This window comes from Zootoca vivipara, chromosome 3 (genome assembly GCF_965207765.1).
Source record: "Zootoca vivipara chromosome 3, rZooViv2.hap1.1, whole genome shotgun sequence".
Lineage (NCBI taxonomy): Eukaryota > Metazoa > Chordata > Lepidosauria > Squamata > Lacertidae > Zootoca > Zootoca vivipara.
The window spans coordinates 37741508-37758824 of record NC_142586.1 but is presented as its reverse complement, the minus strand read 5'-3'; the positions used below and the strand labels follow the sequence as shown (position 1 = coordinate 37758824).

General features: G+C 41.2%; 1 protein-coding gene across 3 annotated transcripts in view; it reads right to left on the bottom strand.

Annotated features, from left to right (window-relative positions):
- The window catches only part of TTK (TTK protein kinase), a 32652-nt gene extending 18388 nt beyond the window's left edge, over positions 1-14264 (bottom strand). Inside the window, exons 1-8 of one of the 3 annotated variants that reach the window (XM_088665923.1) lie at positions 13359-14264; positions 4681-4816; positions 3513-3738; positions 2115-2221; positions 1777-1920; positions 674-770; positions 521-587; positions 341-438 (exon numbers count right to left, since the gene is read on the bottom strand). In XM_088665923.1, the coding sequence (XP_088522049.1) occupies positions 341-438; positions 521-587; positions 674-770; positions 1777-1920; positions 2115-2221; positions 3513-3738; positions 4681-4816; positions 13359-13745 (1262 nt within the window). In that variant the 5' untranslated portion in view covers positions 13746-14264. Of the gene's footprint in view, positions 1-340; positions 439-520; positions 588-673; positions 771-1776; positions 1921-2114; positions 2222-3512; positions 3739-4680; positions 4825-13189 lie in introns of all 3 variants that reach the window. The other 2 variants (XM_035109536.3, XM_035109537.3) reach the window with 2 other exon arrangements.
- Positions 14265-17317: the final 3053 nt, after the last annotated feature.

Sequence of the window (17317 nt, the reverse complement as noted above, 5' to 3'; positions counted from 1 at the left end):
GCTACACAGAGAGCATTCCATAAATCAGAGTTGTTCATATGTTTACTATGGGGAACATAACTGTTGAAAATCTGTATATGGACTATTTGTTTTCTTGAGTAGACTAATAAATGACTTAATAAAGCAGTCATCCTTCCTTCTGGCTGGTTGTTGGGCGTGCATAGATCAGAACATACTGGCCATTTTTCTCAGTGGAAACCTCTGGTGTACATCCTACATAATGATTCATCTACCCCTCCATTCCCTTTTGCAGTTCACACACCAGAATAATGGATTGTGCTTTATATCTTTGTTCGATCAACAGATACTTAAGTGTTTGTGAGTTTAAAAGGGACTCTACCTCTTTGCAATACTAGTTGCACATGGAATATCCATCCCCACAGAGTCATCCTCATCATCGCTTACTAATCTGAAAGGAACTCTTCCAAACAGACGCATCTAAAAATGAAAATGGAAGTAGAACTCAACTCAATGGCAAAAAATAAAGTACAAGAATACACAAACGTTTAATCAGGTCTACCTTGTTAGACTTATTTAATTGCTTCAATGGTTTGCGTTCACTTTCCTGAGGAGAGTATTTTTTCTCCCTGGAAAAAAGAGTTGGACAGTTCTAATTGTACCACAGCACTTGGAAATAAAATAAAAATTCCACACAATATTTGAATTTACTTACCCATGGCAAGAATTATGAGTTCTGGCAGTAATCTCATTAGAATCAACATTTATTTTCCTATTCAGGAAGTTTCCAGCTTCATTATGAGAGTTTAGAGCTGTAAACATGTAATTTATTAAGAGACAAAATTAAACATTTTAGTTGTTGTTTAAATACCAAAAGTTGGGTATTTGATTTAAAACACAGAACAATGCAGGCTTTATATACCTTTTAACCACACTGTAGTGATCTTTAAGGAGTTTATTTTTCCAATACAACAAGGATTAAATTCAATACAACTGTGGCACTTGAATGAATGTCTACATTATATTGATCATGACTCCAAATTTAACATAGAAACATGAATCTAGAACTTATTTTCTCCCACCTTCTATTATGTTAACTATATTCAGCTCTGTGCATATGCTGGGATTTCACCGAAGTGAGTGGGAGGCGATGGTAATGAGCACTGTATTTAGTTTCTTGAAAATCTCAAGTTTCTTTCTAGCCCCTTGGCTGCAAAAGCAAGCTAGGAAGCAAAGAAGCATGTACGTCTGGGATAATAATAAAGTGTCCATGGGTTCCCCCAGAGAGCTGCAATAATCTGTTGCCTTCCACACCATTTATATCACTTAAGAAAAATCTAAAGCTTACTGCACACACCCACTGTCATTCTGATTGGACAGCAACAACCTTGAACTGGTTGGAAAAGCGAAAGACTGGTGGTGGCTTAACTCTGTCCATGTGTGCATGGATTCAAGTGTGAAAGGTAACAAATATGGCACAGAGGAGGAAGGAAACAGGACATATGAAGATAGGGTAGGAAAGAGGGAAGCCAGGCTCATGGGAGTAGGAGCCATTTAATTTCAACGAAATGGACCAGATTCAACTAAATCAACTAAACCAGATTCAACTAAATCTGCAGGAGACAGCACACCATGTTCCATGAGTGCAAAGGGGCTTTCCCTCCTTTCCTCCCCCCAAGCCCCCTCCCATCGGCTCAGGGGGAGGGGCTAGCAGAACACTCAGCATGCAGTAGCAGAAGAGGGGAGAAATGCTTGTGCTGATATACAATCACCTTAGTGCAACACTCAATTTCACCCTATATTCCACGTCAGACTCACCTGTCAAATTCTCTTTTTCTTCAACCGAAAGTAGCTGCTTTCTTTCTAAACTTAAGTTTCTTACGGCAATTTCCAACATTTCTACTGGAAGTGCTCTAACTTCTACAGCTTTTTCCAGCAGCCGTTTAGCTTTATTCAGATTTCCTAATTTAAAAAATAGGAAATAATGACATTTGTGCTAAAACCGGGGTGTGTGTGTGACTTTAATAAATAAATAAATAAATAACAGTACCCCTTTCCAAGCTGTTAGCATTTTACAACTATTATCCAGGATAGGAAATGTAGTCAGTAACAAAGCTTAGCCATGCCAAATTTAGAGTAAATCTGTATCCACATACCTTGAGAGAGTTCAAATTGTGCAAAAGCCACATGAACAAAAGAAAATTTACTGCAGGTTAGTCTGGCAAGATGAAACTGATCGCGTGCCTCTTCTGGGTCTCCAGTGCTGCAAAGAAACAATGGTTTGAAACAAGTGTTTCAATCATTCAGCCTGTCTCAACACATGCATGCAAATGATATTTGTTTACTGGGAAAAGGGTGATGCCACCTAGATTTTGCGGTGCTTACTATTTAGCCCAAAGAAAATTAAATTGTTTTTGACAAGAGGTTAGTATGCGTCACAATACATACTGTACTATAAAGCAAACCAAGTAGCCTGCAAATCATATGTACTCACTCTTTATTGTCAAAAATCCTATCCTGGATCCACTCTTCTTTGCAGAATTTATACAGAGGTAGTCCTATACCATAGTCCTTCTTTTACAGTTTAGCGCTGGTATTGGGGGGGAAATGCTTTCTGCTAGCAAGCTCTACTCCCTCTCAAAATCTCTTAAATGTTACATAAGTACATGAAGGAAGCCACCTTCCAGTTGTGGTCCACACATTTTATTTAGTATTCACAATAAGAAGAAAATCAAATTTTCAATATTACCTTATCTTCCCAATGCACAAAGAAATGCAACTCCCAAAGATGGGAACCTCATATATTGTCTATTGAACAAATGCTGTGCCTCCATTCTAGAGGCATTATACACACACACACAATCCTAAACATCAAACCAAGTACCATATTTTTCCATGGATAAGATGGCCCCATGTGTAAGACGACCCCTATTTTTTTGAACTCTAAATTAAGAAATCAAAACTTTTAACCTGGGTATTGTCAGGGGACCCTGGGATGAGAGCGAGTTTGCCCAGGGACAGGAACTAAGGGGACCAGCAGAGCAAGAGGAGGGCTGGCTGGAGCACGAGCCAGAAGACGGTGCAAGGGCTCTGAGCGAGGCGGAGGGGCCAAGGAATGCTACCGATGCGCGCACAGGAGAGGAGGTGGCTGAAGGTACTGCAGCAGGGGAGGTATCAGAAGTTGGGGAATCGAGGAGGCTGTTTAGCAGTTCGGGGGAGGGGTCTGATCCCGCTCCCTTCCCTGAGGTCTGTAGACGGGAAAAGTGTCAGGAGCAAAGAAGGAAACAAAGCGGGCCGAGGTAGCTTTGCTGGCGTAGATCGAGACGCGCGCCAGTTCCGGATTCTGACTCGGAATAGGCAGTCATGTCTTTCTGAACTCTGAATTGTACATATGTATATAGTATTAAATTCTTAAAAGCCATCACTGAGTCTTGGTGGTCTTTGGTCGTGGGAAGCCGCACACCAGCCCTGACACAAAGATTAAGGAGTTGTAGTTGCAGTGAGGGTAAAAGACAAATGTTGAAACTTTCTGTTTGCCAGATATGAATACTTACACATTGAGTTCTGCAAATCTAACCAAGATGCGAGCATAGCTTTCATTCTGATGGTATTTTTCTGCAGACAATGATGCAACTGCTTGCCTGTAACGACCAATCAATTTATTTAACGAGCTGGTGTCAGCCTGAGGAGTGCACTTAGCCTCCAGTTTAAGCAAATGATTTAACCAATCTTCAGGATTATTTGCAGTCATCATAATCTGATTAACAGTTCCAGAGTTATCTTAAAAAAAAACAACCAAGAGAAAAGCATTAAGATTTTTGTTATAAAGAACAAAATGCAGTCTTGTCTACAAACAGCTAAAGGAACCATTAAAACAACGCACATTTTAGTTTCTTTTGGTTCCAACGTTTTGATTCATCACTCTAGAAATGGCCAGGCTACTGCCTTCTGACCTAGAATGGGCAAACCTACCTTTTGTTTTGAAGGACACTGCAGCAAGTAACAAACAACAACAACAGAAATGATACAACACCAAAATGTCAACTGTGTTCCACTTGCCAAAAGTGTTCTTATTTTCCACATACCATGGCACAAGCCATCTAGTGGCATGGACTTGAACTGGCTTCACAGAACTGGGTTGAAAGAAGGATTTAAGAGGGGTGCTAGCAAATCAAATGAAACAAACAATTATCCAAGTCTTAAAAAGCACCAAGCTTCTCTGCAAATAAGATCACTAGGGACACAAAAATTCTGATAAAATAATCTCAGCAAAGCAGAACAATGGAAACCCCTTTGAAGTCTGCGCAGAAAGGGAAATACTTTACTTTTAAAATTGGAGCATTTCTCCCACATCAGAAAAAGAAGTGTATTAAAAGTGCTGAGGGATCCACTTTGAATTCAAACTGTTTCGTCAGGAAAGAAGTAAAAATGCTCCTTTAAAAAGAAGCTTCCCATCCCCCCCCAATTGCCAAGTCCCTTGTGAAGCATTTCTCAAACACCCAGCAACTAGCTAATTGTTAAGTGTTTAGGAAGCAACGTGCAAGAAGTGAGTTGCAAGTTGTATGGTCAGCGCTCCCCAACCAGCAATCACAGAGCTTCCAAAGTGGTTTGTGCATCATTTCAGAAACATCTGACAAACATCTGGTTGTCAGGCACTTTGGAAGAGCCACATAAAGGGCTTTGAAAGCACTACCAATCAGCAGTCACAAAAATACTACATACCTGTTGTATCCACTGATGCCTTGGTGACGTTAAGCTCAGCTGTAGTATTGTCATCATTTTTATATTTGCTTTTCAGGTCTTGAACCCTACTCATAATAGAAGCAACAAACATAACATTTTCACTTAAATCTTCTTCCTGCATTTCTAGAAAAAGAAAAGTCAGTGTGAATCAAAAGGTAACAAATGTTACAGATATGTAACTGGAGACTGAGGGGGGGAAACAAATTCCTTCATTGCTACTGTTTTGGTCCAATTACTGAATACGTCTTAATCCTATACCTAATGCTATTTATATTGTTGTAGGGTCTTCTTACAATCAAATAGCATATAATTTTTGTTAAATAAATAATTTTTTTACATTATTTCAATGAAATAGAGCAGGCATCCCCAAACTCGGCCCTCCAGATGTTTTGGGACTACAACTCCCTTCACCCCTAGCTAACAGGACCAGTGGTCAGGGATGATGGGAATTGCAGTCCCAAAACATCTGGAGGGCCAAGTATGGGGTTGCCTGAAATAGAGTAATACAGTAAGTCCACAATTTACGCAAGGGTTATCTTCTGGTATTGTGCCTAAATACAAAATTGTGTATAGTCAGAACACAACTACGCCCCTCTTCTCTCCCCACCTCTTATTCCCCAACCTTATACAGTATACAATATTAAGTCTCACATCAAATTTATCTGTAAAAATGATCTGTAAAATGGATTTCATGGTCTGAAAATGGAGACGATGTATGTACTTTTATAACCCAAAAAACTTTAATAAAAACATTAAAAGAAAAAACAGTGGGTGGGATTGTCAAAGTCATTTTTTCCAGAAGCCTGCCCTCTTTCTGCTCCTTCTTAATTTTGTTTGCCACATGCATAAAGCTGAATGCACACAAGTTAAATGCCCCTAAATTGTGGGCCTACTGTACTCTAAGGAAGCAATCCTATGCACAAAAGTTGGTGTAAAGCAAGCTCGTATAGATTAAACCAGTGTAAAGTTACATGAGGAGGAATTAAAGAACCTTTTAATGAGGGTGAAAGAGGAGAGTGCAAAACATGGTCTGAAGCTCAACATAAAAAAAAACCAAGATCATGGCCACTGGTCCCATCACCTCCTGGCAAATAGAAGGGGAAGAAATGGAGGCAGTGAGAGATTTTACTTTCCTGGGCTCCTTGATCACTGCAGATGGTGACAGCAGTCACGAAATTAAAAGACGCCTGCTTCTCAGGAGAAAACAATGACAAACCTAGACAGCATCTTAAAAAGCAGAGACATCACCTTGCCGACAAAGGTCTGTATAGTTAAAGCTATGGTTTTCCCAGTAGTGATGAATGGAAGTGAGAGCTGGACCATAAAGAAGGCTGATCGCCGCAGAATTGATGCTTTTGAATTATGGTGCTGGAGGAGATTCTTGAGAGTCCCATGGACTGCAAGAAGATCAAACCTATCCATTCTGAAGGAAATCAGCCCCAAGTGCTCACTGGAAGGACAGATCCTGAAGCTGAGGCTACAATACTTTGGCCACCTCATGAGAAGAGAAGACTCCCTGGAAACGACCCTGATGTTGGGAAAGATGGAGGGCACAAGGAGAAGGGGACAACAGAGGACGAGGTGGCTGGACAGTGTTCTTGAAGCTACAAACATGAGTTTGACCAAACTGCGGGAGGCAGTGGAAGACAGGAGTGCCTGGCGTGCTATGGTCCATGGGGTCATGAAGATTCGGACATGACTAAACAACAACAAAGTTACATGAGATCCAAATCCCATTTAGCAGCAGATATGCTACTGTTCTACCTAAGCCTGGCAGAGGGAAAACAAGTATTTAAACTAGTGTTTTATGCTGCGTTGCCAAGCCACATCAGCTTCAGCTGAGCATGTTACACCCACATATATTTGGCTGAGCTGGGATTGGGAACATAATCCCAAATAAGACAGAAATCAACTAGATGAGCCAGAAATCAACTGCATCCCGGTGGATATTGCCATGCCATGCAATTGCCCTCTCAAGTTTCTACCCTAATCATATAAATTTAGGGGGGGGGGAATCAAGTGACTCAATAGGACTTACTTTGAAGTACTGTAAATGCATTAGATTATGGGGGGGGGGACCCATTAAGTAACTTGATGGGCTAGAACAGTATTTGCCCTTTCCCTAGCTTAAAAAGAAAGCCAAAATCCTGTATATTCCCACAAAGCCAGTCAAGCAACTCTTCTGAAGACGTGACACAATCACACATACATGTATGTGCCCGTTTGCTGTCAGTAATCTACTTGTGATATAGCAAGATGCAAACAGTGATTGCAACAGCTACAATCTGTTGAAATAGTGAAAGGCCACCCTAAAGAGTTGCCACATTTGTCCCACCCCAATCCACCCTTAAACTATTCCCATCCATACCTCTGGGGCAAAGCAAGTATTATACAACTTCCATATGTATTCAGGTGGAAGACAAGGGAATCACATTTGAAGTAATTTTTGTACAGTACTTCTATTAGCAAACCTTTGCAATATTTTGCTAAAAATGTTGCCAACAACCCTAGAGATTTATTTCAATTTCAATTAAACAAAACATGGGGTCAAATTCAATGTCATTTGCACAGCAGGACTTCCCCGTCTTCTCTTCGCTTCTCCAGCCTCCTGCACCCTCCCCAAATCTGTTCTAGAGGGTACCATAACCCTTTGGAGATATTGGGGTTATGCAGCAGGGCAGATTGTTTCCATTCAGGGTGGATAAAAATCAATGATTTTTTTAAAAAAAAAAAATCAAAAAAAATGGATTTTTTTGATTTAAATCGGGTTTTTTTAAATAAAATGCTTTTTGAGGAAAATATATTACCATCCAAAGGTTATTCCATCATGAAATAAAGATTAGTTTTTAATTATGTAGAATAAGGTTGTATATGTTTATTTTTGGGGGTAAATAAATGCCATTAATCCATTCACAATGCCATGCTCTTCCAGAGGTTTTTGTAAGATTATTGGGTAGTTTTTCTGCCTACAAGATATTATCACAGATGCTTGGTTTACTTTTGCAGTTTTCAAAATTGAATTTGACTCAACAGAGATCACATGCCTCTTCTTCACAGCAAAAATGTTATAAAATGAACAGAGTTGAGAAAAAGACCTTAATCCTATTGTTCTACAAACCTATGAATACAGAAACAACCCCTTCAGTGCAGTATTTAAGTTTTTCATGTGTAGGCTGGGCTGACAGTCTAAGTTTCTTAAAATATATATATATTGTTTTTGTTTAGCCAAATTAGTTAACAAACATGGGTGTTTGTTTAAGCAAATAACATATGCTGTAATGTTATTGTTTCAGTTGAATAAATCTATTTAAATTGTTATTGTTAAGGTAATGATTATTTTTCTCCTTCCTAAGTACAACAGTAAAGTTGTCCAAATATGAATGAGTAACCTATTAAACTGAGGATAAAAACTAATATGAAAAGTTGTTATTCTAAAAATCTTCATCTACTTGCATATTAAAGTTATACCAGCAAGAATTAGTCTTTATGTAGAAAACTATTATTTAAATCAAGCCTTACTGACTAGTGATTTAAATCGTGATTTAAATCGTGATTTAAATAAGTTTGATTTAAATCAAATCCACCCTGTTTCCATTGCATGAATGGAAGTCCATTTCACTCAAACAGAAACATCATTGGATACAATCCAGTGCTTTTTTCTGGGGGGACACAGGGGTACGCATACCCCTAAACATTTTGTGAATCTAAAGTTTGGCCTCATTGAGGGGCAGTGCCTGGCGTGCTATGGTTCATGGGGTCACGAAGAGTCGGACACGACTAAACGACTAAACAACAACAACAATTTCAAAATTAGTAGGAAAATGAGAGTACCCCTAAACATTCTTTTAAAGAAAAAAAGCACTGGTACAACCCATAATCATTCAAGCATATTAATCATTTTCTCATTTTTCTCTAGATTGGAAATTCAACACAATGGAATTGCCTTCTCGCTTCAACAATGGGTTTTCATTGCTGAATGAGCTATCATTACCATTGTGGGGTACTTAATCTGCCACAAACACCATGTATCTACAACCCAAAATAGCTCTTGCTCCTCCACCTTTTATTCCCCCATGAAATAACCTTGTGGTTTTTTTCCCCTTGCAAGTATAACTGTCTTTAGACTGCTATGCTTGGTTTGCTTCCGAGACCTGCTATGTTGCTCGACCCACTCTTGAAGCTCCCAGCTGGATGTCATCTTTTCAATTATCCTGCAGTCCTAGGCAGTGAAAACATACTGCAGCCTGGGAAGGCCACCCCCATTCTTTGTACCCCTACCCAATAGGTGTCCAAAAATAACCGGAGAACACCTTGCTTTATCTGCCACTGAGGATGCTCCCTCACCTTCTCAGTGCTTATCAGCAAGCCAAGGGTAGGTAACAAGCCTTTCTCTCATCTCCACTTTCCCTTTTCTTTCACTCATTATTTCAGTCTCTCCCCCTCGATGATCCCCTCTGCTTCAGAGAAAACCTTCACCTCTAGTCTCATTGCAAATGTTTGCTTTACTTAATAAACACTTGTTTCCTCAAGTCTCAGCTCAGTTTCTGGAGCTTCCTGGAAAGCTTACAGGGTTGCTGCCTATTTAGATCAAAGTTATTGCCAATTTGTCACAAAGCCAGTTCTACTAAATGGATTGTGAGTCTGTTGAGTGGCCTCTTCTCCAGAAGGAATAGAGCAGTAACCTGCAGAAGGAAGAGCACCAGACTAATTCCTCAATGACCACTGTAGCAGCGGGAAACTCACAAAATGTGAAACTAGGTTCAGAGAGGTTTAGTAGACCCATGCAGTGTTTCTCCTTACACTGCTGACGCCGCTGGCTAAGACCATAATGCTCCAGGGCAAAAGTGTACTTTTCCTACAGAATTATGTGATATTTTATTGAAACCTGCTCCTATTGTGGGTTTTTAATTGTAAGAAATGAAAGTTTATGTAACATTACCTTTTTGTCCTTGAATTGCTGTTCTCTATACAGCCAGCAAATGTAGAACTTGTTCAACAAATGTAAATTGTAAATATTTAACTTGCTTGTCCTGTTTGCAAACAAAGTACTTTCTATTGGGACCAAAACATCAAATTGTTTATTCAATTAAACCTTGGCTGTCAGGAAACTAAACTTCCAAAGCGCAAGATTTTACAAGGAAAGGGTGTAAACAGGTTTGGATCACATTTTAGTGGAAAAGTAGGCCAAGAACTGCTTACCTCCTTAACATAAGCAAAATAACTGAGTTTCTATAGTAAGCCCTGAGGGCAGCTATGGATCAATTTCATCTGAGGCGTACCTGTGAACTGTGGCAAGACTCATCCTTAAGGGCAGGTGGTATCCGCCTTGCAAATTTATATAAAAGGGAGTGTCAGAGGCACAGCTAGAGGCATTGCTTCATTCACAATACACCTTAACAGATCCTCCTTGAAGGTAACTTGTGAAAAACCTAAGATTGGTCTCTTGGTTTCCACATACAGTGGTCCCGTGACTTACGAATTTAACCCATTCCGAATGCACATCCGTAGGTCAAAAAAATTGTTAAGTCGAAAAAAGCGGTTTCCCATAGGAATGCATTGGAAACGGAAAAATTCATAAGTCGAGTAAACCGCATCTAAAATTCGTAAGCCGAGAAAACCCCATCTAAACCGCAACGGGTTTCCTTTCGGAAGTCGGGAAAAACGTAAGCGTGCGGCCATTTTTTTCATTCGTAACTCAAAATTTCGTGTCGAGTACTTCGTAATTCGAGGGACCACTGTATTCAGAACTAAATGAAACTATTAGCAGTAATAGTAATATTTTTTTTCACTTTAAATAGAGGGGTTAACAATGAAAATCAGAGACTTATTAGGATTAAATATCACTGGAGGCAATAATACCAACAGTACACTTCTATCATTTTGCACCAAGTCCCTCCCTATCAGGGATTCTTTGCAAATATTGTACACAATCTCATTATGATTTGTTGCTTTAGATTTGTGAATTATGTATACTTCCCACCTCTTTCTACTATACTGTTTTTTTGGCGGGGGCAGGGAGAGAAATAATCCGGAAGTACCCAATTTTTCTGCATATAAGACGCCCCCAGGTATCAGACGACCCCTATTTTTTTGAACCCAAAATTTAAAATCAATATTTGAAACATCAAACAGAACAACTTTGAGCATTTTCATGGGAGGTCGCCCAAAATTTAGGCTGCCATATTTCAAGAGCCCGTGCCCAAACCTGAGCCTAGATTGCTCACCCCCGAACCTGGACCACCCACACCAGAGCCCAAACCCAGGGCCGCCCTCACCACAGCCAGAGCCCAAAACCCTGTGCATTCACCATCTGTGTATAAGACCCAAAACCTTTGACTAAAATTGCAAAGGAATTGCAATCACAAAACCAAACAGACCAAAAAGCAATGAAGTAAAATGGGCCTGTCAAGCAAAATGTTCAACCAGAATTGTGATCCACCAAGCTAAATGGAGCCAATTAAGTCTGTACAGCAGCCTGGCAGGTTTCACATCAGAGGCTGGAGGCTTAACTGAGATGCTAGCGGACTGCTTTTATCGTGTTGTGTCACAAACTAGAATGACTATCATAAGATGTAAAGTAAAGAGATAGGAGGTGAATGGGAACATTTTGAGAAGATTCAACAGCCACAGGATGATGAGATCAAAGTTTCAACTCTGGGATTTAGCCAATAAATTCTGTTGTTGTAGGCAGTCTCCAGAGTGCAAAAGAGTTTAACATGTTGGCCAATCAAGGACTATGCTTAATTGCATCCAGGAAGGGAAGGGAATCTAACACATTCAAATAAAGAGCATCTTAACTGCATCTTGAAATGAAACAAGTTGGAAATGCCAATAGTAAGTTCAAACATTCATTTTCTAACACAGATGCACACAAACCCATAGAGGAATAAATCCTTCACAAACTTGGGAGAATGATTTTAAATAATTATTTGAAATTAATCCCAAAGGAGCAAGATTACAGATAGCTAGTTTGAGACTTGCCCTTAATAGGTAAAGATTTCCCACGATGTCACACAAGTAGAAGAGAATTAAAAAACAAACACTGTGTTACACCAACACCAGATCCAGTGCCCTAAGTCTCACTTATGTGGGGGTGAGAGAAATTGCAATTACAATATCACAAAGTTATACAACTTCTTCCACTGGCAATCAAGAATTTTACTCGGTTTATTCCACTGATTAAACCAGATAATTTTTTATTTACCAAACCACTCCCGCACCTTCAAATGATCCCAGTATCTTGAACAAATATAGACTTGCAAGAGTTTGTAAACATGTAAGCTTGTAAGCATGTAATTACAAGGTATTAGCCACATTTGCTGCAACAAAAAACAGCAATAAATAATCTTGTAGTATAAGCAGATATATTGTGGCATCGAGCTGCATGGACTAGTGCCCATTTTGACAGGTGTATGAAGTGCTTTCCTCAGTTGGCAAATGCATATTTCCATGGGTAAAGACTAGTAATCAGCATAAAGGTAAAGGGACCCTTGGCCATTAGGTCCAGTCGTGGTTTCTGGGGTTGCGGTGCTCATCTCGCTCTATTGGCCGAGGGAGCCGGCATACAGCTTCCAGGTCATGTGGCCAGCATGACTAAGCCACTTCTGGCGAACCAGAGCAGCACACGGAAATGCTGTTTACCTTCCCGCTTGGAGCAGTACCTATTTATCTACTTGTACTTTGACGTGCTTTCGAACTGCTAGGTTGGCAGGAGCTGGGACCGAGCAACGGGAGCTCGCAGGGATTCAAACCGCCGACCTTCTGATCGGAAAACCCTAGGCTCTGTGGTTTATCATTTTCAGATACAGAGTTGCAAAAGCCTGCTGTGTGAAACCGTGGAAGACAATACCGAATTAAATGGGTCAGTAGTCCGGCTTGATACTGTATAAGGTAGCTTCCTATGTTCCCAGCAGGACCAGATTTACAGTAGGTTTGATGAAGCTCCAAGATACTGAAGCTAATGGGGTCCTTTATATGTCTAGCTGTCCTTTGTCAACAAGAAGTTGTTGCTGTTTTTTGTGTTGATATATCCTATATGGTAATTTATGGACCTAATAGTTATCTAAAGCTATTTGCATATAACAAAATATGGACCATACTTTTCCATGTTTAAGACTCTTTTGTTTTATTAAAAATAATGTTAAAAGGGGGGTAGTCTTATACACGGGGGCAATCTTTCCCCATTTTCTTAATTTTGAGTCCCTAAAAATAGGGGCCGTGTTATACATGGAAAAATTTTATCAAAGTAGTTGTTGAATTGAAATACAATTAAGAAATATATATTATAGTAGTTTTTTCCCCTTTAATTTTTTTTGGGGCCCCCAGAAAAGTGGGGCCCTAAACTGAAGCTTGTTTAGCTTATAAGTAAATCCCGCACTGGTTCCCAGCACAGAGAGGCCAGTGGGGCGAGGGAGAAGCCACCAAGGGACCGCCCCTCCCCTGCACCCCCTACCAAGGCCAGCTCTCTTATATGTGGTCGGCAGCTCACCCAAAGCCTAAGGGATGCTTCCTTGTGTAATATTCCCACTTGGTCTTTCACCCGTCAGCGGAGCAAGCAGGCAACCGAGGGCAGCCTCCTCAGCAACGAGCCAGACACCCGCAAAGCCTACAATGCCCCCGCCGCCGGACCCGGGGCGGGCGGGTAAGGCGAGACTCACCGTTTGTTTTTGATTTTTCCATGCCTCCCAGGACGCTCCACGGAAAGGGGTGGGAGAAAAAATAACGGCTTTCCTCATTTTAAATTCCGTCACCAACCGAAAACTGGCTCGTGATTGGCCGGTTCTGTGAACGCCAAAGAGATGCGCCCAGCTCCCGATTGGCGCGCCGTTTGATTGACGAGCCGGCGGGCCGCTTTCTTTCCTCCCTCCACACACACCTCCCGCCTCCGCAATGAGACGCCGGCGGCTTCCTATGGGCTTGCGCAGAAGTGGACGCGAAAAGGACTCGGCGGCCGCCATCCGTAGCGATGGGGAAAGCCGAAGCGTAGCGAAATCTTGGAAGTGGCAGAGCGCGCGCTGCAATGACGTAGAGAAAGCCCCACCCATCCCTGCCCATTCCGTGCCAGCCTTGGGGAAAGTCCGTTCAATCCGACTCTGCGGAATGAGAGCAGCTGTGAGGGTTGACGTCACGGAAGGCGGAGGCCCCGCCCCTTTTGGCCACGTGAGGTAACAAAACAGGAGCGCCGCTGAGGCCGGAGGTGAAAGGGAAGCGTAGCGCGACGGTGGAAACTAGACTCCACGGGCCTTTAATGGCTATAAGGAGACGCGTCGCTGTCCCGTCCCCCCCCCCCACGCCACCCTCAGAGCCCTCTAGCTGCTTTCCAGCGCTGCTTAGGAGCAGCCTTGGCTGCCTCCCTTTGCACAAGGAAGATCATCGGTGGGGGTGGGGGGCGACGACTCCAAAACTTACCCAAAGAATATGAAACGGACTTGACAGCGCAGTCTATACAGGCCCCAGTGTTTTGTCTTTATAAAGGAAAGAAATTTGAGGAGGGGGAGATCAACAACAGATCTTGGGAGTCCAGCAGGAAATCAAAATTCTCACATTAAACTCCTCAGCTTTTCTCTTTACTTTATTGTTATTTTTCTTCTAAAAAAATCAGTTTGGACATTTAAGGCTGCAGGCCTTAAACTTGAACTCGATGGGAACTGCTTCTCTCTGTGTGAGAGAGTACAAAATGATGTGCCGAAAGCCAAGTAACTACTGTGGTTGAGTGGGCAGTTTGTGGAACATGTCGCAACGAGACATTCACCATGTGACATCCAAAAGTGAGGTATTTCGCATGACAGCTCTAACAGGTTTGTCTGCAAACAATTCCCATTTACTTCACTGGGGGCTTCCTTTCAAGCAAGTGTACAAATCGTTGAAGTCAGTAAGATCAACTGCATGTGTACATAGGTTGTGCAGTCTTTAAGTGCATTTGATATCATCAAATGCAAGGGCATTTGATGATATTAAACAAAAAAGAATCATGTCATTAAACAATATACTGTAGTAAAATCAACTAACTATGAATAGCAACTCCCTAATTTTAATACCTTAATATTTATTTATCTCATGTAAATTATACACTGCTTGATTGTAAAAAAAACCAACAACACCCAAGAACCCTCAAAGTGGCTTACAAAGAGAGAAAACTGTCGGTAAAAACAACTCTTTAAAAAACATTTAATATATAAAATCAGCAATAAACTATAAACAGATTGAAACATACATTAGTATTCTACACATCTGGGTAGGCTTGTCTAAACAAAAAAGTTGTTCGTGGGTACCAAAATAGTTCCAGAGTGCAGGTGCTGCCACACTAAAATACAGTGGTACCTCAGGTTACAGACGCTTCAAGTTACAGACTCTGCTAACCTAGAAATAGTACCTCAGGTTAAGAATTTGCTTCAGGATGAGAACAGAAATTGTGTGGCAGCGGGAGGCCCCATTAGCTAAAGTGATACCTCAGGTTAAGAACAGTTTCAGGTTAAGAATGGACCTCCAGAACGAGGTCTTAACCCAAGGTACCACTGTACTAATTTTTTACAAATATGGAATGGTTATTATAACTACTAGTTCTGCAGATCGAAGTGGTCAAGTGGCCATATATGGGGTAAAGCAATCTCAGAGGTAAACAGGTCTCAAGTTGTTAAGGGCTTTACATGTTAATAGTGACCCATGAAACTTGGTCCAGTAGCAAATTGGCAACCAGTGCAGATTTCTGAGCACAAGCTTTATAGGCTGACAAGGAGATTCCGACTAAACCCGAATAACTTTTGGACAGTAAGAACTGTTTGACAGTGGAACAGACTCCCATGAGAGGCAACAGACTGTCCTTCATTGGAGGTTTTTAAGCAGAAGATAGATGGCCATCTGTCATGGATGATTTTGTTGAGATTGCTGCATTGCAGGGGTTGGACTAGATGGCTCTTTGTGGCCCTTCCTACTCTATCATTCTGTGATCTCATTTCCCCCCAGCAATTGTGCTGCATCTTTCTGAACTAACTACAGCTTCTGGATCAAGCGCAAGGGAAGCCCCACATAGAGCACATTGCAGTAATCCAATCTGGAAGTGGCCAATGCATGAACTGCTGTGGCCCAACTTTCCCAGTTCAGGAATGGTTGTATCAATTGCAGTTGGCAAAAGCAAGTCTAGTCACAGAGGCTACCTGAGCCTCCAGTAACAGAGCTGGAACCAAAAGTGCCCCCGGACTGTGATCCTACTCTTTCAGGGGGAGTGCAACCTCATCCAGGGTGGGCATGACCAATTTCTTGGAAATAGGAAATATTCACCCACAGTGCCTCTGTCTTGCTAGGATTCTAGTTCAGCTTGGTTTTCCTCATTCATGTCACCACTGCGTCCATGCAACTGTACAGCCTCTCCTGATTCAGATGTCAATACACATACCAGTCCAATACATAAAACCATTGATGTAAATACTTCCTTAAGGTTCTTAAGAAGCTCTGGTAAACCATATCTTTAATCGATGTGTCTTCAAAGGAAACATTGAAGAATAATTCTGTCAGTATAAAAAGTTCAATTAACTGAATCATCCAGGTTACTATCCCTAATTCATTGCTGACAGATGACTGTGCTCTTATCACATAATGCTAAAAATTAAATCAAAGCCACTTAGAGGAAGATTAGATGAATATTAATGTGGAAGTCAGGATACAGAATCATTATTGCAAACAAGTACACACCTTAAGGTAGCTGACACACCTATTATAGTAGGTGTTGTAACAACAGCACACACCTGCAATGTGTGAGACAGGGAAGTATTCAACTTGTTATGTGGAAAAGTGCTTTAGATTTGACCATACATGTTACTCTAATTTCAACATAACACCTAAGCATCACTTGGGCACATTTGTATGCTCAAGAGTCGACAAATGAATCTTGCAAAAGTATATTCACCACACCTAGTGTGTGTTAGAGCAAGTATAGCCTATATGTGATGTGAGGGAAGAAAGTCATACCTACCTTCTTCAACTATATTTTTCCTGTGCTCTTTGTCCCACTTCCCATCTTCAGCTGCCCATGACAGCAAATATACATAGCTAGGGTTGCCAGACTCAATAGAGGACAAGACTTCTGTGCCTTTAATTGCCCTGCTCTCTTTTGAGTCTGGAAACCTTAAAGAGAAACCAGCAGACCCTTTGCTTGGAAATAGTGATAGCCTCGAGAAAGTAGACCTCTCCAGAGAGGTGCATCTGGCACCATATTTTTACAGCTTCTATTGGTTGCTAAATATGTGCTTCTTTACTCTGGCCTTTGCAAATCGATTAATTGGTTTTACAGGGACCATTGTTTTCCTTTGGGAGTCCTCTCCCCTACCTTTTCTGTCTTTCTACTTCTCTTCTGCCCTTCAGTGACTAGCTAGAAGAACAGGGATGCAAATAATGACACCTTTCTGAGTGCTACTCATCTAGTATTGCTGGGGTGAGGGAATAAGGGGGCAGTTCAAACATATGCAACTCTCTCAACTGTTGCTCATAAGACCCTTGATCATAAGACCCTTCCAGACCCTTGATCATCTTAGTCGCCATGCTCTGCATACGTTCCAGCTTGTTAATATCTTTCTTAAATTGTTGTGTCCAGAACTGGACACAAAATTCCAGGTGTGGTCTG